Raw genomic sequence first — 26,454 nt, forward strand, 5'->3', positions numbered from 1 at the left:
GGGTTTTGCACCAGCTCAGAGCTAATTTGTTTGAACAGTGGGTATGCCAGCCTCTTAATCCCCCTCAAAATGCCCTGGATTTACTCCATGCCCCAGTTTTATCAGTGGAGTGCAGTCCATACAACCATCTTCCTCCTTTGTAGTATTACAGTGTATGGAGGAAAGGGGCTACCTTTCATGGACTACTATGTTAGCTATGTTCCGGATGTGGAATGAACTGGGATCAAGTGTGGCTGGTGTTAAGATGAAGTTCAGCATTTTGTTTTGAGTAAAATTATTTGTGGCAGTAAAAAGTGGAAATCAAAAAGTAATCATCAAAGGAGCACTAAGTAAGGATTTTACTGCCTCAAGCGTGACCATAATGTATCTGCCAGAGGTTAATGGGATTGTTTAGCAGTGTCTGTGACTCAACGGTTACTCTGTGAGGTGCAGCCACTTCGGGACTTGTATGTGGAACAAACCTTACCTGAACACTGGCATTTAAAGACAATACGAGTCGACACTCTCCTCACAAGAAAAACAACAGAATCGGTAGTCGTTCAGACTGAAACCAGCCATGCGTTAAATGCAAGGAGCTGTGTTGGTGGACACAAGTACAGGTGAGACAAAGAAATATGGTGAAGGAAGTCCAGTTTGAGTAACATATCCAAAGCCAAAACACTGCACAGAGATTTATGATATTAAGAGACAGGGTTTTACAACTATTTTGTTGAAAGGTAAATAGAAATATGGCATTCATGTCATAAAGTAATCTTACAGGAATGCAGCACCTTCTTGGATGATGATGCATTGCACTGTGGCAAAAGTAAATCTAGGTTCAGCATTTTTGCCAGAGCCCTTTGTGTTAGCACCACCACTGCATTAACGGAGGAGACTGTCCTCCCAAGAAGACTGACACAATCAGTCGTAATGTCAGTCGCTCATCAATGACTTACATTGAGTGACAGATGCCATCTAGCGATTCTAGTAATTATGACCAGGAGCAGTGGTGCAGTTTAGATGACTTTATAAAAGTTTACAATTTTCCACTTTCAGAAGAGAAGAGGTGGATGAGGACATTAACCCAAAAGTGGACTTTGCCACAGGAAATGAGTCGGGACAGTTTTTAAAGAAATGTAACTACAATCGTCCCCTAACCTTAACCCCATGGTTATTATTGTTGCCATGGCGACAAAGGTGGCGTAACTTTAAGGAAGCAGTAACTTTAACCCACACACACCATGTTCCTCTAATCTTAACAGAGTGATCATTTAAACCCAACCAAGTGGTTTTTGTGCCTAAACCTAGTGAACAATGACTTGTAAGGGTTTTGGAAATGATGATGTCCTGCTGATTACTGTTGATATGCTCCAATGTGTCCTTCTGGAGTCACATGGTCAAACAACTTATTCGGTTGTTTAATTTGGAGAACAAATTAATTAATCTGACCACAACTTTAGTCATTTATTCAAATGTCTAAAACAACCATTTGTTTGTTTATGTTTACCCGACACAGACCTCTCACAGCCATTTGAATTAGTAAGACTCTTTATCTGCAGCAAAGGTAATGGGCCTCATGCAAAAACCATTCGGATGAACAGATTTGTTCGTAAGATGCACGTAGGAGTGATTTAAGAACATTTGCGGCAATCATCAATGTTCTCATACTTAGAATTTAGTGGTCCAGACCTGATGTTCGAGTCATGAACAGTCTGCCGTTCTTCACAGGGAAGAAACACTTGTTTGATTTATAATTATAATGCCCTAATCTGGAGTTTAAATCACAAAATCCCATCATGGAGCGCTGTGCTTTAGAGAGATGTTTTTTAGCATCTAACTTCACAACAAAGCATTATCTCTTTATTTCTGTCACAGTGCAGAGCTGTTGTGATGATACGTGGTTGGCAGCTGGATTCATATTTTCATATTAGGTCTCCTACTGACACTCCTAAATTTGTGTTTGTCTTCTGATTTCTGAAAGCAGGACTTGAAGCTGCGCAATGTTTTTACTCTTTGGTAACTTCTTGTGAATGAAACTCGCCCACAAACAGAGCGGAACATGGAGCCTAATATGACAGTTTCAGGGGCGTGGGTTACGCTAATGAACATTCATCAGGCTGAAATAAGCAATCTATGACAAGTTCAGGCAGTTAGGAGAATTTGTTGAATCTGACTTGGAACACTTGTATGAACAAACCTCAGAGAAAAGTCAGAGCTTCAGAATACTAATAAGAAAATGTTCTTGCATGAGGCCCATTGTTGTATGGGTGAAGCGTGTCTCACATCTTGATTCCTACCAACAATCAATATTGTTTTCTTTTAAACAACCTCTCCCTAACCTTAACCAGGTCCTGTAGTTTTTGTGCCTAAACCTTAACAATAGAGGTGGCGGCTAAGGAAATGGTCATATGAATTACATTTGTAACAGTCACTTGTAACTTGTTTGGGATGTCACTGGCAAACAATGTCATACTGCTGATAGTGGTGTCAGATCAGAAATTACTTGTGTTGTTTTGGAAGGCAGTAACAATGATGTATTTTGTCATTAAAGATTCCAGACATGTTTAAGATAGTATATAAAAACACCCTGCTTTGAATAATAATTTTCTCTATGTTGGTTTTGCTGCTGGATGAAACATGTCTCCTTTTCAAAACATTTCTATTCCCTTGCCCAATTATGGGAGAAGGTGCAATGAATGGATCAGACATTTAAGCTAGGACTAGTAAAAACATACAATTTTGAAAACCAAAAAGCAAAAGGTTTGTCCTTTATTGTCTGTGGAAAGAAAACTAAAAAAAAAAGATACGGTAGCCCTGAAAGCTCACTGCACTGCATCTTCAAAAAACACAATAAAAAGACAAAACAAAAGCAAATTATCAATGAAGATGACATATGCAAAGCAAAGTAAGAAAACAAACACAAATACGGAAACTTCCTGCAAACAGAAAACAACCAAGAGGAGTAAACACATCCAAATACACAAAACACACAGCAAATACAGAGAAAAAAAACAGTCAAATACACACATTCTGTATTTGCAGCATGTTTGTATATTTGATTGTGTTTTCCTCACATGCACATGTTATCAGATTGATGAAGATTTTTTTCTTTGTTTACTTGTGTTTGTTTCTTTGCATGTGTTTTCTTAAGGTTCAGTGTGTTGAGCTTTCAGAGCCACTGTAGGTTAGTGAAATTATAATTCTTTTGTGTTATTCACCCTCTGGTTGCTCCTGTAAAACTCACATGTTCATTTCTCACACCCCATTGTCACTAAGGTAGCCATGTTCCTTTTTTCCAAGTTCAAAAGTAATGCAAAAACAACCCCATGCATAAGATGTTAACCTAAGACTCATGATGTAGTACCAGGGCTTTTCAACTGATTGTCACCCAGAGACCACCATTCTGACTAAGAAGCAACCTGGGGACCACTGTTGTGGGGTGTGAGGACATGGGTTGAGATTAGGTTTTTTTCTTACCTGTTAGTGTGATTTCTTGGTGTGGTGAATTGCACACAGTCTGTCTATTCTTGGCAATATAGTAGTGGATCATATCATTCTCTGGCTCCAACTTTGCCCTGCACTTATTCTCCAGGTATGCCTGTGTGGAAAAAACACTCACACAGAGATATGTAGTTGCAAAAGCACTTTACTGTTTTTGCTGTGAGCTCTGGAAATTCTGCCTGAGAACTTATCCGGAACTTCACAAGGGGTTGTGTATCATACATGTGCCTCTCGACAGAGCATGTGGACAATGAGCTGATCCTCTACTGCTTGACCCTGCTGCTGCATCATCACAGAATGGGAGCAGGATCCATTTGCTGTCACAAGGCCACTCGTCAGAGTCAGAGCAGTACTTTCAGAATGGAAGCACAAGCCTCCTCAAATGGCCACAGATAATGTCTTTAATGTCAGTGCTGTCAGGATATTCTTCAACTGATGGAAACATAGCCAGGTAACAACCCTCAACTCGCTCTATCCACCTTTTCATTTATTTAACAAATGCCTCCAATTTTTCAAACAGCTGTAAGACGTTTGCATCTCTCCCTTGCGTGGTTCTATTCAACTTGTTAAGCTCTACAAAAACATCAGTGAGATAGGCCAATGTTATATCCTGAACAGTTTCCTGTTACCTGTATATCTGGACTCCAACTGAACGTTAATCATTTATTATGCAACTGCAGCACATTCATAGCAGCATGGCTAACAACAAACAGAACAGAGCAATTCCCTATTGTGCTCCTCACTAGGGGAGTCATGCTAGCCCAAAATACATAACAGCCAGCTTACTTAACCAGTGTCTGCCAGTGAAGTTAGAAGCCAGTTCAATGCTCGTATCATGGATAGCACCAAGCAGTTCAAACACTGCACCACAGGACCGCCATCTTACCTCTGAGGGGTTAAGGAGAGAGGTGTGTTCACTTCCTAAGCCTTCAGAAAGGGATGCAAACAGACGTGTATTTCATGCATTTTGCTTTATGAGGTTTACAGTCTTTACAAGAGCATCAAACACATTGCTGAGCTCAACGCTTAGTGCTTTGGAGGCAAGGGACTCACAATGAATCATGCAATGTTTCCAAATTATTATTTGCATGCACAAACAACCTAGTCTAGCTGCCACTCATAGCTGAGGCTCCATCATTACATAATGCCACACACTTCATCAAGGGCTTTAAAGATCTCTGCACCTGTCATTTGCCCTGGTGGTGGTTTGCAAAATCCTCATATTGCACAATTGCCAACAGTTGCGCATCATTGGTGATATCTGTCGACTCATCAATTTGAATTGAGAATCTTTGAACTGATCTAAGTTTCTCTATCAGCTGCTCTTTCACATCATTGGCCATTTCCACAATTCGTCATATCATGGTTTTACACGTCCGTAGCTGCTGGTAAACAGAGGTGGCTCATCCATAGAGGCAGAGGAGGTTGCTCCTCCTCTATTTTTGAGAGGCAAGAGGGAGATGATAAAATATAAGAAAGAGCAACTGGTTGAAATAAACCATTACCAAATCTCAGTATCATTTAGGCCTGTGCATTGCATATATCTGCAATATCAGTAGTTTGGTATATATAGAGGATTTCCCATATATTCATTTCTTTATGGTGGCCCGCCACAATATCAACATTGACCATTTTCTTCTTTTTTTTTTCAACCATTTAAAATGGATAAAATCTTATTTCATAGTAGAGCTGCATTAGGGGTGTGCCCGAATACAAATACAACCTATCCCATCCCAACCCTCATGATCCTGGACAAGGCTGGGAGAAGACTGAAGAGGGTAGTTTGGAACCAGTGTGGTCTTGTGGCCCTATCCTCCCCTCTTCCCTCATTGACTTACTGGAGAAAACTGCTGAGGAGGTGGAGGAGAGTGAAGAAGAGGAAGAGGAGCAAGAGATTGACTATGAAGAGCTTCTTAATGATGACGACTAAATACAGCACAGCACGATGAAAAAGTAGCATTGCTTAGCACCTCTGTCGCTTGTTCTGTCATGAAAGATTATACTAGGAGTGGAACACCTTCCTTTTATTTACTTGACTTATTTAACTCATATTTTGTTATTTTTCCCTACTCACTGTCAATTTTAGCTGACTCCAGAGTTTGTGTGGACCGTATAGTTTGGTATACATGTAGACATTGTATTTTGCAAGATTTTGAGTGTAAATTATACAGATTTTTTTCTTATTTTTTGATTTTTAATGTACCAAACTTATTAAAATCATTACAATAACCATCTCAATCAATTCCTCATGCCAAAATTATATAGAAAATGGGGTCATTTGTCTCTGCATGATGTCTGGGTCAAAAGTTATGTCAATTTTCAATTTTTATCGGAGCTCCTATGTGGCCGCCAAGATGGCCGCAAAACGGCCGCAAAACGGACCCATGGGAATATTTCGCGTTGGGAACATGAAAATTTGTTTACTAGACACCTTGAGGATTACAAAAAACTAAGTTAGAAAAATATATCAGTCGGGTGCATGGGGACTAGAATGAGGTAAAGCCATAGTCCACATTTCCTTTTTTCAGATTTAGAGGTTATGTTTCACTTCTTTTATCGAGCAGTAGATAGCTGCTCCCGTTAGCCAACGCAACAGTTGGCTTTTTGTAGCAGCCCTGGAGGACTGCAAAGTAATATTGTCTAGCTAACTGGAGAATGGATCTTGATTGTGCGGCGCAGTAGCGGCAGGACGCCACAGGGGAGGCTGGAGGGAGACGCAACTGGAGAAACAACCAGGAGAGTTAGCTTGTTTGTCATTGTTGTTAATGATATCAGAGTGTTTAACCAGCAGCCACAAAGTTCTGACTAACAAGATGACCAACAGCCACAAATGGACGTTATGACGTGGATACTTCATCTCCATGATAGAAAGAAGAAGACGTCAGATAACGTGAGTCAGTTACAGCTTCTCTCTCTCTGTCTCTTTGGTAATTTCTTCTCTGATGGTTAAATGTTTCTGGGGCTGTTGTGTGAATTTATCTCCTTAACAGTAATGCAGCAGAGATCATATAATGTGTTGTGGGTAGTTTGCTTGTTGAAGTTACAGTGAGCTGTCTGGACTCACTCATTCATTTGGGATTGATCCCGTTTTTAATTGAGTGATTGTTCAGCACCTGTTGATGTTGTGTGATTAGTGAATGAGTGTGCAGGAGGTCTGGCTGCTTGTTGTGACAGTTTCTTCAGTTCGTCTTTAAGCTGAGTCATACATTTAGAAATAAGCTTAAAGTAACTAGAATAACAAGTGTTAACATGTCAGCTTTGTAGACTATATTTTATATTTGGTGCATATAGATAAGAGTGTGTAAGTCATGTATTTGATACATGCATTAATACTTTCTGATGTGAACCTACACTTTTAGATCTGTGAATGTTTTTAGTGTTCAATCTTTATAGTGTTCATCACTGATCTGTACCTGTATCAGATTATAAGCTTTGTGGTATTTTATATATTTCTGTATACTAAGAAAATACACAGGAAACACACATAAATGTAAATCATGTGATATATTGTCTGTTTTTGATGAGAACATAAATCTGTTGTCACAATAGAACAATACTATAAATTTGAATGTAACTTTGTTGGTAAAATGACACATTGTGAACCACGCTACGGCTAAAACGAGCACCTCTTTGTGTAGAAACAATATGTATATGCTAAATGTCTTTGAAGAAGCAGCCTTTTCACCACTCAGGGGTTTTTTATTGGCATATAAAATTGCCCCCCACCCCTCTGATTTCATCAGGTAGAGACAATGATATAGTTTGATGTGGTGTGTTGTAAGACTCCATGTTGGTTTTCCTCCTGTCCTCCCCAAGTTCTTGAGTCACCAGCCGCCACTGCTGGTAAAATGAGTTGCTTTGTGATTGTATGGGTTTTTTTTTGCATTGTGCAACTCTAAGCACCACCTGATATGACGCTTTCAGTGCATTTTCACTCACTTTTGCACTCTTTCTCATGAGCATCTGCTGTCTTTGAAATTATGCAACATCTCTTGCATATACTCAATAGGCCTGGCCTTCAAGAAACTGGGATTTATCACCATATGCCGCAATAGTTTTGATGGCTTCATTTGAAAGATGCATCTAGCATACGAAACAGAACGGTACCTGGTCTCCTGCTTTGTCAGTAGTTAATATAAATCCATATTTAATGTAATCCTCACTGTATTTTCTTCTTGACGTTTCCCTCTTTCCTCTGAAGTGGAAGCTTTGTCTGTCAGCATGCAGCAGAAGCCTGGTCCACTTCCACCTCTGTCACTGGCTATTTCCTTACTACCAACCATTCCATGGTGGTGCTGGCTAGCTAACTAGCTAACAGCATAGCAGTAGCCCACTCCCTCAGACATTAACTCTGTTACTTCTTACTGTAACTTGCATAAAGGCTTTTTCACTGGCAAAAAATAAATGAACTCTTTTTAGATGCTGGTTAGTAAACTAATATTTTTGGGCGTGAATCTGTATGCATAGATAAGCCAAGAATGCATGGGGTGTTAGGGACGCATTCCAACATTAGCAGAGTACAGGCTACATAGAATGAATAGGCACTATTTTAATCCTAAAAGAAGTCACCTTGGCTTTTCTAAATTTTATATATATTTGCATGAATTTGATTATTCAGAAACGATAATTAATACATGAAAATGTATATAAAAATAGTGATTCCCACACTGAAACTACATTATTAAATGCATGGTCAGGAACCATGCCTTCACGGACCACCAGGGGGCCGCACACCGCCAGTTGGAAACCCCTGATGTAGACCCCTACTGTGACTGCACAGCACTGTACACTCTTGAAAAGAGAGGCAGAAGAGCTTGGAAGCATCAATTAATTATGCCCATTCTATTGTAACAAGCTCCTCAATCTGTTTTTAAAAACGTGTCCAATTTAACAACCCAGCTTCAAATCTAATTTGTGTGTGCACGTGGGTGTGTGCAAACAAAGGTTAAAACATTGTGAATTACAGGAAAATTAAAGGTTCTACTGAGAAACGTGTTATTAAATGGGAGCAAATTTTAAAGTGCAGGCTCATAAAATGTGAATGTAAAATATTTTAAAAATAGCCTCCAACATGAACTTGAATATAAGTGTTGCAAAAAAAAAAAAGGAAAAGGAATAGCTGTTAATGATGGACAATTTTTCATTGAGACTTTTTGAATGACAAAGTTCCCCAAAAATCTGGTGCATCAGGCTGTATGAATGAGAGGCTTGAGGACATTTTTAAGACTGGTTTGGCCTTGGCACTGCAGCTGCAGATGGATACTATAAAAAGGGCTTATGAATAGGCAGCAAAAGTAATAACGTTTTGCTGAGACAACATGCTGGAGTTCTTAATCAGTTAAAGGTACTTAAAGTATCACCAGGGTCCTGCAAAACAAGTCACAGAGTTCTAGATCATGACTCTTCAGTGGTGGCGGCAGCTCCTGCTCTGCGTTAGTGCCTGCTCTGTCTGTGAGTGAGTGACTGGAAAAAAAGTGTTGTGACAAAAAAAAAAAGTAAATACACCTGTGTTAAAGTGTTAAAATAAGTGCTCATGAATAAACTACCTTATGAAGGAGGTCCCCAACATCAGGTCTTGAACTGGAGTCTCTCAGATCATAGACGACTGTGCTGATTACTGAGCTAAAAGTTTACTCATTGCCTCATGCAGACAGACCTCTGACTATTTATACACCCATAACACAGAGACAGCACACCATGTAACATGTAGGGAGGAACTTCAAAGGCAATTATTGCTTTGCACTTTTCATTTATTGCCCATTTTTTATAACCTAACTTTGTGGAAAGGAGAAGGAGAAACACAGGTTATAGAGAGTCCCTTGGGAGCACTTTGCCTGTGTCAGTAGCTCAGCTTTATCTCTGGGGAACACCCCCAACAAATGATTTTTTAAATATTTGTATGAAACAAATATTTGTATAAAACCCACTATTTGTGCTTTGCTGAATAATGTATTTGCATTCTGGTGCACCCCTACTACATACAGTACAAACTCTATTCAAATATCACAATGCTCAGTATTGCACAGTGATCACCTCTGAATAAACTCATTGTTATGATATGTACAATACCTTTTATACTAGTATACTATATACTATATTATATACTTTAAAGGACCAGTGTGTAGGATTTAGTAGCATCTAGCAGTGAGGTTGCAGATTGCAACCAACTGAATACCCCTGCCCTCAACCCCTCCCTTTCAAGTGTTTAGAAGAACCTACGTTGGCAACGAAACTCGTGAGAAACACCAAAAGCCCTTATTTGGAATTTTAGAGTTTAATTTGTATGTTCTGGGCTACTGTAGAAACATGGCGGTGCAACATGGCAGCCTCTGTGGAAGAGGATCCGCTCCCTACATAGATATAAAGGGTTAATTCTAAGATAACGAAAACACAACAATTCTTATCAATAGATCCCCATAAATCTTACACACTGGTCCTTTAATGCATTCAAGACTCATGTAGAAGACTTTCTCATTATTGGTATCTATGTACAGGTTTTTAAATATTCATCAGTTTCTGCCGTGACCTTAATACAACAGAAGTGAATGAAGATTTATTTGTGATGCTCATAACAATGAAAAATTACATTTAAAAAAAAAAAAAATCCAATAGCTTCAGGGAACAATGTGGCTCCGCTGGTGGAGGAGGAAACCCGGCTAGAAGGCTAGTCGGCTGGGCTGTGCCTAAAAATTGTTGGTTGGACTGACGTTTTGAGTATCAAACTCTCACAGCCTGTGTTCTTGATAAGTGGTTGCATCAAATATGTCATTTGCTCCATCATAAAGAACAGTGTCTGCAGTCACCTTGGATTCACAACAGTTGTATTCCTAAAGGTTTTCACAGCAGAAAACAGCAACAACACATCCATAGAAACTTCTCAAATCACTCCTGCAGCACAACACTTCATACTGTCTGTCTGTATGGTCAGTACACACATATTGTTTAACCAAAATATTGCTAAATAAATGGCTTCCCTGCATGCTATTATCCTCCTCAGTGCTCTAAAGCCCTGTAGGAATTAGCAGCAGTAGAATCATGACATTGTACTCCTCTACCACCTTTTAACCTGGAGCTGTTGTTGAGATGTGCTTAATTACTTACTATCCTCACTGAAAATCAGGTGGCAGTATGGTACAAATGACATTCATTAATACAATAAAAACATGATTGTGAATGAGCTTCCCTCTGGAGTGACCTACACCTTGTGCTAAGGAAGCCTGACTCTGCTATAGCCTATATATATATCACTGCAGGAAACATTGTGGCCCCGCTGGCCCTGGCTTTAGATTCTGTGTGCTGTTGTATGTTGTTGTGGGAAATGTAAAATGCATGGACACTAAACTTGAGTCTGCTCCTGTAACCCCCTGAGAGGATTTGCTTTAGAGTACATTTAAACTGATGGAAAGAGTTGATGGATATGATGCACACGTCAATACAGAACCTCCCTGTAGCTGTTTTTCAAAGCACTGTAGATAACTGTGCAGTTCAGCTTGATTTATTTCGACCATCACTAAAGCATGTCTCTAAGGATTTTACAAAACTTTTTCTAGATTGAACCAATGAGTAAACAGAAAGGAGGACATAATACAGTGCAGGTATAAACATTGAGGAAGAAAAGTCAAGCAGAAGACTACAGGAGGACCTGTAACTACTCAGCAGCGCCAAAGATGCAAAAAAACCTTCCCTAGATAATCTTCCAAGACAAATTCAAAAACTAAATGTGCAATTTGTGCCACAAACTAATGAACAGTAATGTGTAATTACATATAATCATAGCATACGATACAGAGAAAACATGAAAGAACTTCTCAGAAAGATCATGGAATGACCTTTCTGTCTCACAGTTAGAAGTTGTGTATTTTTTATCCGAAATAAAATTCAAAGATGAAGACAGAATAAACATATAGGCTAACACAGCGGGAGATAAGATAATGATTCCATTTAAGAGAGAGGATGAGTGCTGATACAGTCACTCCATCCTAGTGATCCTGCCGTGAAATCCTCTCAGACACTCCAACCATAGAGGTATTCATGTTATCTGTTAACTTATACAGTGTTCAGTATAGTTCATTTCCTGCTCTCATTGGGTCATAAACATGAAATATCATTCAAAAACAAAATAAATATTGAACCAAGATGTGAACCCAGGGCTGCAAAGAGTTTGTTTCAAGTTTGTTTGTTATTTGAACTTTTGATTCATTGCAAATGTTGTTTCTCTCTGTAGCTTTTATCAAACCAGTGAACAGTATGTGTGATTTACTCTGAAACATTCTGCTATAGATGGCCTACATTTAAACTGGGACTCCTCGTTAGATTAATTGTTTTTTTTAAAAGTCTAAACCCACCTTCACATTTGGTCGTTGGTTGGTAGAGGGAGATAATAACCAATTTATCAGATCCAACCTCTGATTCTGATCAATCATTGCCACAGTAAGAGGACATGCTACTATCATTTCAATGAAATGACCAGCAAATGAAATTTTTTACTTTCACCTAAATATAATAATTTCAAGCACTTTTGCCACAGCTGTCTGTAAATATTATTGAAAACTACTTATGACATGAGGCAATGTGGCGTCATGGAGACCCATCCAGTAGCTTTGCTGATGTATGTTTTCTTTCATGCATTTCAGTATCATGCAGCGATTTGAATGCATCAAAAAACCTGCTCAACAGTTGGTTGTACAGTACTTTAAAAAAATGATGCAACACAAATTGTACGTATTCCATAAGAGCATTTACATATTATTTATTAAACTACTGGCTTAAATGCCACAAAATCCATGTAAATTAGGTATTTTAACAATAAATGAAATTATTTGAATTATATCAAAATAATTTTTTGACTCAAAATTGCAGCTTGCTTACTGCCTGTTTTTGCCATTAAACAAATGGCTGAACAACATTAATCACATGCTACATGCTGGGCAGAGACCCCAGTGAATCAATGTGTAGGAAAATGATGTAGGAACTATGCTGTCAAGTTGAATGAGAAAGGAATGGATGTCAGGGCTGGCTTTGACACTGAAGAGGTTGTAAATGTTTATTCATGCGCATATGACGGACTACAAACACATAATTTTGATCCTGCTAAGTGTCCAAAGGATCAGAAACCAACGAGGATTAGGAGAAATAACGGTCATTGGACAGAAATTCAGTTATACCATAACTTCCAGCATGAGAACCAGCAGACACTGATGCACAAAGATCAGATTGTTAGGTCACGTCTATGTCACGGTGATTTAACTCCTCACTACGTTTACGGCGCAACCGCACAGGAGAGAGAGAGACATGGATAAAGAGAGAGATACATTTCTAATCAATCATTTCTAAGTTTTTAATGGAACGACAGAAGACGTTACAAAAGGTTTCAGTGACCTCATTTAGGTGACAATAAAAGTTATCACAAGAACAACCAAGTGTTTGGATGTATTTAAACATTTTATGCAGTTAAGAGCAGCTTCATGTGTTACTAACAGATGCTGCATTACTGGCTAGGTCTGCAGACACCAGCAGCTAATACTAATAAATCTATATAAATAAAAACTACTCGTGCATTCTAGTATTCTCCAACTGCATCGACTAAAACTAAACACGTATGTATGTAATACAAATGTAAAGCAAGGCTTAATCCCACCACCCAAATTCAAAAATGTTACTATCACCATCAAACTGATCAATAACAGCATGTAACCACTAACCTATAAAACACTGGTACAAAATATACTATATCTAATTTTGACTAGAATCAGGTAGGATACATAAACATACATGTAAGTTTTTAAATTATGTATCTTGATGTATCTCAAACATATATGGTCAAATGAAAAAATACTAATTTACCCTTAAAACAACTAGAAAGCACAGCATGGATACCACCAAAACTGCACAATGCTCAATTAGTTACTTCAAAATGTTTCAGTCTGTGTCTGGCTCTACCTCAAAATTCATAGAGATACACAATCATGAGACATGTTTTTTTATTTAATAAGCATGAGTAAATAGTGAAAATGTTCAAAAATACCCCATCACTCAAACATTCATGAGCCAAAATTTTCCCTCAAATTTCATATAAATCTTTTACCAGGTTTCAATGAATAAACAACAAAACAATCAGTCATTGTAGAATTAATCTGACTTGTTATAATGTCAAACTGAAAACCACGACATCCGTGCCAGGTTTCACACTAAAGTCCTGTGTTAAACCGTCAAGGCTGTGCAGGTTACAGGCTGACTGCCTGCCTCATGTTTGCTGATCTGCTGGCGGGATCTGGAGAGGGACTCTGGTGCAGTGGAGGACAGGGTAGCGCTTCTCTCTCGTAGAGTCTTTGATGACCTGAAGTAGTCCTCCCTCAGAGACTCCATCAGGGCTGATGCATATGCTGGGGGAGATAAGAATATTTAGATCACATTCAGTGATATAATATTAAATACATTCACTGACCCAAATTATAAATTAGATTAAATGACTGAAATTGCTAACTGTACGATAGCTTCTCCTTGATGGGGCAAACTGTCTGGGAACCAATGTCCGCTTCCCGTTTCAACCGACAAAAGCGGGTGTTTCTGATGATCTAACCCTAACCCTAACCCTAACCCTAACCCCTAACCCCTAACCCTAACCCTAACCCTAACCCTAACCCTAACCCTAACCCTCTAACCCTAACCCTAACCCTAACCCTAACCCTAACCCTAACCCTTTCTCTAAACCTAACCAAGTGGTCTTTGTGCCTAAACCTAACCAGACTTTAACCACAACGTTGTCAAACCATAAAACATCATTATTCAACGGGTAGAAATGTTAATATGCTACGTTTGTAGAGATGATGATATGATACGTATTACAGGTGTTGAAACGTATATATTCAACATTTCTGTGGTTTGCAGAAACGTTCAATGCCATCGTTTTCTTCTGGCGATTGTGTTGCTGCAGAAGAAGCAGTTGATGCGGGTCATAAGTTTTTTATATACATAGTAAAACATCATTTTTCACATGATGTGTAATGTCATACTGTCACTAAAGGGTGCATTTTGGACATAGTCAAAAAGGAATAGCCTGTATCAATACACTCAGTTTATTAGTTACACCTAGCCAAAGCTAATGCAGTCTCATCCAACAGACCTGCAATAAATCTTATGTTCATGAGGGTTCTAATGTTAAGTTTTTATTTGAACTGTTTTAGATTCAGCTTTATGGTCATTTTAAAGGCTGCAGTTTGTGGTGCTTTTGAATATTAGCTAATGCTTTATACTGAGAGGTGTTTCCAATATTTTGTCCATCCCATGTCTATCAATGAGGGCAGGGTTGCTTTGTTAGACTGGATTAGTTTTAGTGGCACTAACTCTCAAAAAGATCACACAACGGTCACCTGCTGTACATCTCAAGGAAGGAGAAGCCAGTGTAGTCTGGTACAGAGTGGAGGACGAGGGAGTGAAAGGCCTCCAGTGAGAGGCTCTGACGCTCTGAAGACAACAGCTGAACATCTTTCACCGGTGCTGTTGTAGTAGCTGTGCTCTCCGGTTTAAAGGCTCCCGTACACCCTGCATAAACAAATATTTTATAAGATTTATGTACAAATATTTATTCATACATTATGGAGCTGCAGAGTGTGATGTACTTCAACATCAACTTTTGGTGTGTTATCTTTACAAAATAACAAAAAGTGATTCATTGCACTTTCTGAGTTGTATATTTAAAAGTAAGAATATTCTCCAGCAGATTATTTTCTAACTGGAGCATATTGGAATAAGTACACATAAAGCATGAACCAGCAGCACTGAACATTAGACCTCTGATCAGCCGTCTAATTTGTTTGTTGTGTAGCAACTAAAAGGGCTGTGGCTCTCAATAGCTCTTACCAAATGAACATAAACTAGATTACACAGATCTCTCCTCAGCAGATTTATATCATACTGGTTTAGCTACATGATGGGATGTAGTGAGTGCTGTTTATTCACTATGGTTAGCTAGTCCAGTGAATGCATGAGCCTCTGGGTAGACAGCTGCCATATTAAATTATTAAGGGCAATTATCGGAGAATTGATTCATCATTGACTTCCCTAAATAAATTGAAATAAATAATTATGAACACTCTAGTCACAACTGTATTATCAGCTCAGAAATGTATGTTAGACAATGTATGTTCTAGGTTTGAAATGGAACCGTGATGTACAGTACACCCTCACATGTATGTTTATTACTAATGGAAAACAGAAAAACAATTCAACCTGATGCTATTCTCTTTTCTTTGGGACGCTCCCTGCTGTGGCAATACAGAATAGCAGCATGTCATACATAGCAACATGGTAAGTAACATGCAGGGAGCATTGCAAATAATCTCCCCAATGGGAATTAAGTCAGAATTAAAGAGCTCCAGGGCGCAGACACACATAGTAGAATCAAAGCTCTTACAGATAGCAGCAGCAGTAGTAACAGCAGAGGAGCGACTCTAAGCTCACACTCATTCAAACAGGCCGCCACTGCAAACACATACAGTGACATGCAGAGAAGGGTGTTTTTTGCTTTCAGCTGACACAGCATAGCATGACTTTGAGTGTCCTGTCACGACAAGGTCGGCAGGATAAACACTGTGTAAGGATGCCCTAACATGCAACCAAGACACTCACAATCAATACTGTGAAACAGTCATGATGGTGTTTACATCAACTGATAATATACTTCAACAACACTGATAGAGCCGTAAATGAGGAGTGTGCTGATTTAAAAAACAAAACAAAACAAAAAAAAAACAAAGAAAATATGAATATGGATGAATGCATATAGATTGTATGTTTAAATGAGGAATTGAAGTCAGTCACTCGTCTGAAGCTGAACTAAACTCTATTATTGCAGAATGGAACAACTTTTGATAAAACTGCCACTGCAGTGATTGTGGCTGAACAGTTATATTGGTAAGAAAACAAAATGCAAATTCAATGCACTTATTTTAAATGATGGATTGCATTTGTCAAACAGTGTCTCTGAAGTGTTTGTACTGTATTACAGACAGAAATAGCTTCTGATTGGTAAATTCATGGATGACTTTAGAATTGATGGCAACAGAACAACAAATAGTTATTCTGCAGGTATCCTTTAAAGCTGTCAGAATCTGTTTTACTTGTTATTAATATTTTCTTGGAAGTCAGCAAAAATTGAGCTTAAATTAAGAATATATCAAATCAGATTTTTCATGCATTTATAGTATATAGTTGAGACTGGTGCATGTAATCAGTAGAGGTAACTATGAAGTGCAGGAGGATGGTACAGAGATGCAGAATTGTATTATTTGTATTATTATTATTATTATTATTATTATTATTATTTTGCCTTTCTCACATGTTCTGTTCTGCATGCTTGGCTGTTATTGTTTACAACATGATTTGTGAGAAAAGATTTTGAATGTCTTTAATAGAAGGTGGAGGGTGACTTTTTAAAGCCAACAAGCCATGAAAAGTTATTATTATTGAGTCACTGAGCATCAAACAGACAGCAGACTGCTGGAATCAGCTGCTCTCTGACCCCTGTGGCCTGTGTGACCATCTAAAGTAAATGTCAAGCATCTCAAGCAAAGACTGATGTTCCCCTCTCAGTTTGTATTTATTCAGATAGTTCTTAGAGGTCTGAAGATGTAAAATTATCCAGTGTTCACAAAAAAGTAAAAGAAACATCTGAACAAAAAATCACAACATAAAAATATGTTTTTACTCATTTTGATTTTAGATGACTTTAGATTTATCTTGTGCCCTTTAGGGGGCCCCGACCCCCATGTTGGGAACCACTGGTTTAAATGATGGGCTGTAAAATCTTGTGGAACATTTATAATAAATTAAGTGACTACTTTATGGGTAGGCCTACCGCAGGGAACTGAAACTGAAAAATCCTGATATGAAACCTATATTAAATATCTTAAATTCTACAGAAATTGTTCTGTTTTTGCTCGCAGGTAATATTTTGTTTTAATTTATATACCGCAAGATAAATAAGTTAATTTAATTAGCATGTTTTATGAGTAAAATAACGTAATTAGGAAAACAGCGGACTGTTGGACGGCCGCCGCTAATAGCCACTTCAAGCTAGCTACAAACAACCGGGTCAGGACAGGAAGTGGGTCGACTTTTTCTTCAAATTAAAGATGTCGCCACTGCTAGGTGACTACCGAAACGGCAGAACACCAGCAAGTGTGTTTTACTTGAAAAACCAGACCGGAAATGGCTGTGTTGATTGCCGCTAGCTTGTGTGTAGCAGCGCTGCCAATAACCTCACAGCTGAAGGAGGGACTCTGCTGAGCGCTGCGTTGGTGGATGCTTTACAGTCAGACAGGAGGACCGGGGACTTGAAGAAAAGCACTTTTCAGGATTTTCAGAGACTCACAGGCTATTTTTCCCCGACGACATCGCACAGAAGACAAACAAGAGATCGATAAACATGAAAAATCCTCTGTACTGGGCTATGCTGGTCGGGATGAGCATCCTGCTGATGGAGCAAGGTAAGTGATGGATTTTGTCATCTTTTGAGCACTTGTTCTCGTTGTCTCCGGCTCTGTTTGGATGGGACTGTTAGTCAGTTTGTTCTCACCCAAGTGCCTTATGCATGTCGCGGCAGTGTTCGCCCGCACGTCTGACATCAGGATGCTTGTCATCTAAGCTGCAGCTTAAATAAAGCGATTAGTGAAGTGCAGTTGAGCTGTCTTGGTGCCAGTGGCTTGACTCTCTAAGTATCTTTAAGTGGTTGCTTTGAATTTATTTTTACACCGGTTATATTAAGCTGTAGTCATGCTCTTCTTTTCTGCGAAAGTTTAATCCTGTCAAAATAATTCTCAGCAGTATTAGTTTTGCTTTGGTTGTGCATTTTTGAATCCGGAAAAACAAACAAAAAAACAAACAAAAACCAAAAACCGAAGAGGAGCAACTAATATGCTGCTCATCATATGCTGGCTGAATAGCCTTCAGTCACATAGGTCTTTTAATGCACCTTCACTGTGCAATTGTCCTTTTTTTACGCTTGCGGCTCTTGCTGCCTGAGGATCATCTTGACGCGCGGTAAATCTCCCGGACGGGAGGTCTTTGCTGCAAAGTTGATTAAGTATTAGTTCTTAATCCACATTGACTGCGTGGTCAGGTCATCCAAGTTAAGCCATATTCTCCGGGCAGGCAAGAGGGCTTTGCTGCTGGAAGGGAGAGCAGTGAAGCAACTCAGTCTTTTCTGACCTTGTTTACACCTGACATTAACATTCCGTCCAGTTACTAGATTGTGGCCGGATCGAGGTGCGCTGAAAAAGACGCAAATAAAGGCCGCCTGCGGGAAATGAACTGCACCTTTATCAGCCCTAATCAACCTATTGTGGTTTTACCTTTTTGTTTTTTCCTTAAGCTCCATCATGAATCTACAATAAGATAGGGACTCGAGGAAAGATTAATGCTGTTAAATCCTCTTTGTCCTTTTGATGATGACCCTTTAAGTCAAAAGTGAACAAATAAATAAATAAAGGGCTGAATGGATAAATGAATGAAGTGGATAAATCCATTGATTTAGAAAGGAAGGGAGGGTGTTTTTGCTCATCATCTGCAAACCAAAACCTTACTATATTTTATTTGGCCAGCAGCCCCTTTGCTTTTTCCAGATGTCTTGGACTGCACAAAATGCAGCCCTCCGCAACCAAAGTCCTGCCCAGTATGTGATAAGTAACGCTTATATAAAAATAAAGCAGCACATGACTCCTACATAAAAAGCTGATCAAAAGTAGATTTTTTTTTTTTGCCTAATGACTTATGCCAACAAATTTAATGTTACTGTTTTTATTCCTCTTATCAAGTACCATCTTGAATGAGGGTTGCTACTCTGCTAGACTGAAACTGATGTTATGTGGGACACAGTTTTAGCATATAAAGCTCCGAAATAAACTGTGGCACAGACTCTTTGCACTTTTCAACCTAATTATGTACTTTTGAAATGTGTCAGTGGTAAGAAAAAGATGGAATTAATCAAGTGACTCACTCAGTGTGTTTTTAGTAGACCAGAGAGAGCTTGTTTTAACCCCTGACTTAATAAAATTCAGCAGATACTGTCACTGTTAATACCACATATCATTACTTATGTTGCAAGGTAGTATAGTCATTATTTAGCAGGCAGGAAATGGTGTCAAGTGAAAAGAAAACCTCTGCATACTTAGACAACATTTTTGAAAAATACACAAATTACCGCTGGAACAGGCAGCCAGGGAGGAAGCGTTTTGTTTTGTGTCACATCGTTGCGCTATTAAAAATGTCTGCTTTTTAATACACCGGCAAAAAAATGTTCTTTCCACCCCATTTCAAGTCCAATCCATTCTCCAGACAACACCGAAATTGTGCAGAATTCATTTGCATATCAGCAGATCTCTTGCAGAATCAGAGATGTGTTAGATTAGATTAGATGAAACTTAAATGGTCCCCATGGGGAAATTGGGTCATTGCAGCAACAGAATAGGGCACTGATAGGAGTGAGGCAAATATTATAACAAATAAAAAGATTAAAAAGAACATATGGAGGATAATGAATTAATGAATAAAGGTAGGCAGATTTACAGGTGAGCAGAGGTCTGCAGGTTAGTGCATCACAAGCTCTCATGATAATAGGCTACAGTATATTTTATTACTTTTAAAACAGTCGTGTTTAGGTTGCATAGCATTTTGTTGAATCTGTATTCTTTCTAACACCTTATTGAAATTAATTAGCTTCATTTTGAAAAAATTGCAGGTAACTCAAGTTATAAATAACTAAAAGTTAAAGGTTCAATTGAGGTCTGTAATCAGCTTTTGTTGGCTCAGACAGCTGAAACTTTTCAGTTTTTATGGTATTCTAATTGGGTCGAGATGAGTCATCTAGAGTGATGTTTTATTCTCTAACAATCTTTGGACGAGTACAGACACAGGCTTACAGACAGAACATTAACCACACAACAGCCAAAAGTTTCATCTTAAATACATTTTTAATGAATAAATCTGTAATTAATGTAATTTCTTACAGAATGACATTAATTAGCTACAGCTGATGTAATCTGGTCCTGGTGATGTTTTGTCATTTCATCTGTTGATGGTCAACAGTGGCTTAAAATGAGTAGCCTGCTAACGTTACCTGAATGTTTTGTACATTTGTAGATTATTTAGTGTTGTAACTCTGGATCCAGGTCACGCACGAATCTCCTCCGAAATGGAACCGGCTATCGGAACCAATTCCCAGTCATACACAAAGTTAAGATTCCTAGAAGTAATTATTAGTAAAAGTAATTACCTTTGCATTACCCGTTTCAAACCCCTTTGTATCAATATGGGTTTAGCTGCAAAATATGCTGTCATCATGGTTTTAACATTTAAGACTGTGGATCTATTTTTAAAACATAAAGGAGCTGTTACAGTAGCTCCTCTCACAGTCTGATCTGATTATAATAACAAATGGAAGCAGCTCGCGCACATTGTGATTGTTCATGAGAGAAACTGTGATATTTTGGCTTGTATACAGATGTGTACAGAAGTATGGAGAGGACTCGGTCAGAACCAGGCGGGCAGGGTGGATGTAGAGAGCAGGGCAGATCACAGGACCAGAGAAAAACAATTAGGAGCAAATTGATAGAGACGGTGTTAGGCACCTGGGCTGAAGAGCTCTGCTACTTGGCTGGCTGAGGCTGAAGCCACTGTGGCAGGAAACACTGTACATCTGGATGGCAGTCGACACGAATAAGTGCTTGAAGCGCTTCTCGGCACACCTCGAGGGGATGAGCCGCAGGCTAAAATTGCTGTGGGGCTGCGTCAGCTCAATGGAGAGGGAAAGAGTAGGAAGCTTCTTCCAAAATGAAGATCAGTTTCCTGTTGATGCATTTTGAGCCTTTCTTCTTTTTTCTGTCTTTCTTTTATGTTTGATATAGAAATTGAGAGACAGTTGTACATCAAGGACAATATATCACAGTGTCACGCTGTGCTTTGGCACACGTCCTGATTTTGCCAAGTGGTTGTTGTCCTGAGATCAACATTTTGTATGATAGACCTGGGACAACAAATGCCTCAGCCAATCAACATTTGTGATGTCATCACAGAGAGCCCTGCTGCCAATGCCTTATTTATATGGCCATTTCTTGTTGCACAGATACATTATATGGTAGGCTATATATCTTCCCTACAACTCACTTCAGTTCCTGTTAACAGGTATGTTGTCATGTTGCCCAAAAAGTTACCTAACATATGTTCTCACGTCAACATTGCTTTATTTTCTGGTATATGATGTTGTTTTCAGAGCATCATACAGTATGAATGTTGACCTCAAGTCTTTTTTGATTTATTTTCTGTTATACGTTGTTGTCTTCAGACCATCATACAGTATGAATGTTGACCTCAACGTGCAACATGAAAGTTTTAAATTTTACTTGTTAGTTTACACTAGTCTGCTCCTACAGCTTTATTTTTGTGATGGTATTGAAATATATTTGCTTTTGCAATATTGCCCAAAAATTGCTCAGAGTATCCTTAACCCATGGATAGAAGTAGACAAAGCAATATTATGGGCAACCTTTGATATTCAACAGTGCCCTAGGAGTTGCCTCAACATATTGGATAGATTTTTAGCCCTCACTGTTGTGTTGCTTGTTGCCTGCAGCATTGCCCATAAAATTGCTGAATGTATTACTAAGTTACCCTAAGCTCAACCAACATCAATAATGAAGGGTGGTTTATGCTTTGTTAGCTAAAGCTAGATATTTTGCCACTGTCCTTAAATATGAAAATAAATCAAATGTCCTTTTTAGTCAAATATTATTTACATTTACAGTCCACGTTCAAAGTTTGGTTAGTATTGGCTTTGTGGCTTGCTAGCTTGCTCATGTTTGCTAGCTAGCTAAGTTTGAGCTTTTTTAGCTAGGTACGCTATAAAAATTTCAACATCTAAATATTACTTTCAGATTGTTTCAATTTGAGCCAGAAATATAGCAATGCTAATCAGTCTTGGCATAGCAACTTTGCTCAACTTTGCAAGCTAATGTTAGCTTACTTGTATAATGGCAAAACGCTAATCTAAAAAGCAAACGTGCATTTTAATATCCTCATGATCATAAAGCTGTAGTAGCAGATTAGTGTAAATGAAATTTGAAAACTTTCATGTTGGTCTCACCTTGTAATTTGTGCATCTTTGCACAGCCATTTTTACCTCCTGTTTTTCACATCACAAACATTGATTGGCTGAAGCAGTTGTTGTCCCAGGGCTATCATACAAAATGTTGGTCCCAGGACAACAACCACTTTGAAAAATCAAGGGCGTGCATCCTTTTGGCTTTCCCATGTGCAGTTGGAAAATATGTGTGGATATGACAAGGTCAGCTTCACAGTGCACCTTGTGTGGTCTTGCATTTTTTCCCTCCATCTATTATGTTTGGCACAGTTGCATTCACTAGGAGTGGGAATCTTGGGGAATCTCACAATGTGATTCTTTGGTGTCTGATTCGATTCAGAATCGATTCTGGACTGAATGAATAGAAAAGGGGACCTGTTTTCAGTCTCTTGCTCCAGTACACTGTGTGCCGAACCATTCACTGTTGTCCTTATTCCACTGAAATACAATATGAAACATACCTAGCAGATAAAATAAATAGTCTGCAGCCTTTTTATTTTAAAAAGTTAACTGCATTAATGAATGAATGAATTAATGTGACAGCATCTTACAATCTTCTGCCCCGTATGAGAATAACAAAATGAGGCAAGACAGGGTGCTCCGCTGTGTTGTTGTTAATGTTATGTCTCCAGCAGTGGAGAGCAGCCTCTCTGGTGCACCGTTAGCTCCGCAGAAAGACATCACTGTCCAAGGCACAACAGGCCAGACTGAGCACGGAGTTATTTTCTTCACCTCAGAGTTGGTTGAAGTTATTTGTGCTGCAGCGTGTAGGTCAGCCGGTCTCATTTGTTACTGTTGAAGTTTGATGCTCTGCTCCGCTAACGTTAGTCTCCGAGTGACGGCGTAGAAAGTTCACAATATACTCCACGTTCATCTTGCAAAGGTGATTATTTACTCATTAAATCAAAAAATGCTTTAGTGAAGATGAACTCTAGTGCGTGCGCCCCGTAGACTGTCCGGGTGCTGCAGCTGCACCGCCTTCGCACTCGAGTTCTGCCTTTTCGTTCTGTCAGCGTCACGTTATTTACTAACATTTAGAAAATTGATTTTTGACATTTGTGAATTGATGCAGAATCATCCATGTCCGCATCGGGATGCATCTTACAATCGATTTCCCCCCCCCCCCCCCCCACCCCTAGCATTTACCATGACGAAACTGATTCAGACTTGACTCTGGAGTCACACTTGAATAAAAGCTGTAGTTAAAAGTATGTGTGCCTGGAATGAGCTTTTCATGTTTTCTGTAAAGTGAGGCTGTAAAGTTCATACAGCTCTAACAAATAGTACCTCTGGCATATTCTGCAGCTGGTCCTAGTGTTTTTATCTTTGAAGTGAATCTGAATGTAACTTTCAGAATGTTTCATGAAACCTGGAAGGATCTGAACCCCACTGGTTGATTATCTTCCACATAACTGAACAAACAGACTCTGACATGTGAAGGGTAAGTGGGAAGCAATCAAACGCTGACATCAGTGGGTGTTTTTGGTGTTTTTTTTGTTTTTTTTTTTTTTTGCAAGAAGGAAAGAAGTTGCAAATAAACCAAACAACAACAAAAAGCCTAAAACACGGTGAAACATCCCAATATCAGACTGCCCAAGAAGAAGCAGCACATATTCTTTTACTCCCAAACAAAAGAAGAGCATTTCTTTCTGTAGTATTAATCCAGCTTAAGATAAACACTGGTAATGAGGCAGTCTCATTGTTTAAGCGGGCTGCCTCCCTCCCTCGTTCTCTGTATGTGGCTGGGAGAAGACGGTGTTGGCTGGTGTTGCCAGGATGCAGCACAAACTCTTGCGATTTTTTTTTGGCCAAGACCCTTGCAGGCCTGTGTTTTGTGCCCTTGTCCTTCCTCCATCGGCCCGCGTCAGCCAAAGATGAGAATTATAGCCGCTTAGATCGGAATTTGGAGCAACAGCTGTTATTGGATGACCAGCTGAGAGAGCAGAGATGGATAGGGGTGGTGGTACGGGAGCCATGGTGTGCTCACTGTATGCAGTCTTTTGTTAAAGACATTGAGATCATTGTTGATGGGTAGAGTGTGTTCTCTTCTTATCGCAGGGCTACAGCTACTCAGTAGGGATCTCAAGGCAAAAGAGGCAGAGCTGTTGTTGCAAAAAAAAAAATGTCTGTGTCTGTCTCCCGGTGCACAGTCCACATAAAGCCTTGCAGCAGAATGTACAGGCAGAGCAGGCAGATGGCCGACAATGGCAGGTAGATATCACCACCTGTGTGCAGTTGCGTGATATCAAAATGTGATAAATGGACCTCATGTAAACTGGCTATGAGACGCTATTAAAGCCAGGAGGCTTCTTGACTGGAGAGCATGAGTTCACCCTCAGACACTCTTACACTGTTATAAGATGTATTGATGTGTGTATTTCGACATAAAGCATTGGAATCTGTTGGGAGCACTGTCCCTGAACCTTCCTCATCCACCTCTACTCCAGATATGGATTTCCTACACTTCCCAGAGCGCCCCAGAGAACTCGAATGAACCTGTTACAAACAGCTGTGAATTACTGTATGCATAAAGAAGGGCTGTCACTTTAAAAAAAAAAAAGAATCTAGTTTGAATGAATGAGAACTAACATGTAATTCATTCACACTAATTCAGATGCAATGCAAGAAGCAAAAACAGCACTGTTCTTTATGAATTGTTGCCTACTTTCCATTTACAATTTTATGTACAAATTAAATACAAATAACTTACATTTCTGTCCACTGAACAGATCAATAATTTTGTTATATGTCTGATATCAGTGAGCCTGATAAAAACACTGTGGTCAGCGATGACTGCTGCCTTTCTAGCTGCTGAAGCGAGGCTTGATGTATCGATGTGGACTGATGGATGCTTCAGTAGCTCTGCTTATGTCTGATGAAAATTTGGGGTTAGGCAATTGCATTTTACAAAACCAGAAAGCAGCTTCACATTTATGATTTTGCCATCCGTGCTGTTGCATTCAATAATGGTTCCACATATTAGTTTTCAGATGGTTTAGTGTCATGATTGCCCGTTGATTGTCCGTTGGCTTGGTAGCTTTCTCCATTCCAAAAAAGCAAGCAACAATCAACTAACTTCAAAGTCTGATACTGTGCCCCATGGATGTACAGACAACTATCACTGGATTGCTGTGATACTGAAGAAAACTTCAAAACGTGACGATATAGGCAGCATCTTTTTCTACGATGATGATACGATGATATTCACGGGAAATGTACATCACACTGAATCTAAATATGTGTATCATTTCTGATGTGACATATGACTGAGTTATAATGACTAAAAGAAGGAGAATGAATTTCAACGCAAATGGTGGCTCACGCCTCATGTCTCTTCTGCCTCACAGTTTGAAGTGAATGGCATGATAGTGAAAATGATTTACTGAAATGGCTCTTTGGGACTTTCCAAATTTTATTAGACCTAACAAATAAAGGGGGGTTTGTGACAATATTGTTTTTCAGCCGTTCCTTTTGTAATGATTTTGTATGAAAAAAAAAACATCTATTTGGGCCAGTGGGTGTCATGTGATCCTGCAATACTGAGAGTGGCCACTACACCAAAACCACCTCATAGTTCAGCACTGCTCCTGGAAGATTGGTGACAGGGAAAATAGTAAGTGTGACTTTATGTTGTTTTTTTTTTTTCACTAGCACTCCCCACTGGAACACAAGAAACAACTTGTTCCTCTTATTATACACTGTGAAGTTTGAATTCAGACTGATAATTACAGATCTTATTTTTTTCCCACGATTAAATGGCAGTTTGAATCTCGAAAAAAAAGTGACAGCCCTAATACACAGGCAAGACAGAGCAATAAGAAGAGAATGGAGAAGAGACTGTC

At 39.1% G+C, this 26,454-nt stretch overlaps 1 protein-coding gene across 1 annotated transcript in view; it reads left to right on the forward strand.

The window, feature by feature from the left end:
- The first annotated feature begins 17,757 nt into the window (after positions 1–17,757).
- ntm (neurotrimin) overlaps positions 17,758–26,454 on the forward strand; it is a 452,008-nt gene continuing 443,311 nt past the window's right edge. The window contains exon 1 of the mRNA XM_044370237.1: positions 17,758–17,966. Within this exon, the coding sequence (XP_044226172.1) occupies positions 17,906–17,966 (61 nt within the window). The 5' untranslated portion in view covers positions 17,758–17,905. The remainder of the gene's footprint in view (positions 17,967–26,454) is intronic.

This window comes from Thunnus albacares, chromosome 13, assembly GCF_914725855.1.
Source record: "Thunnus albacares chromosome 13, fThuAlb1.1, whole genome shotgun sequence".
Classification (NCBI taxonomy): Eukaryota; Metazoa; Chordata; class Actinopteri; order Scombriformes; family Scombridae; genus Thunnus; species Thunnus albacares.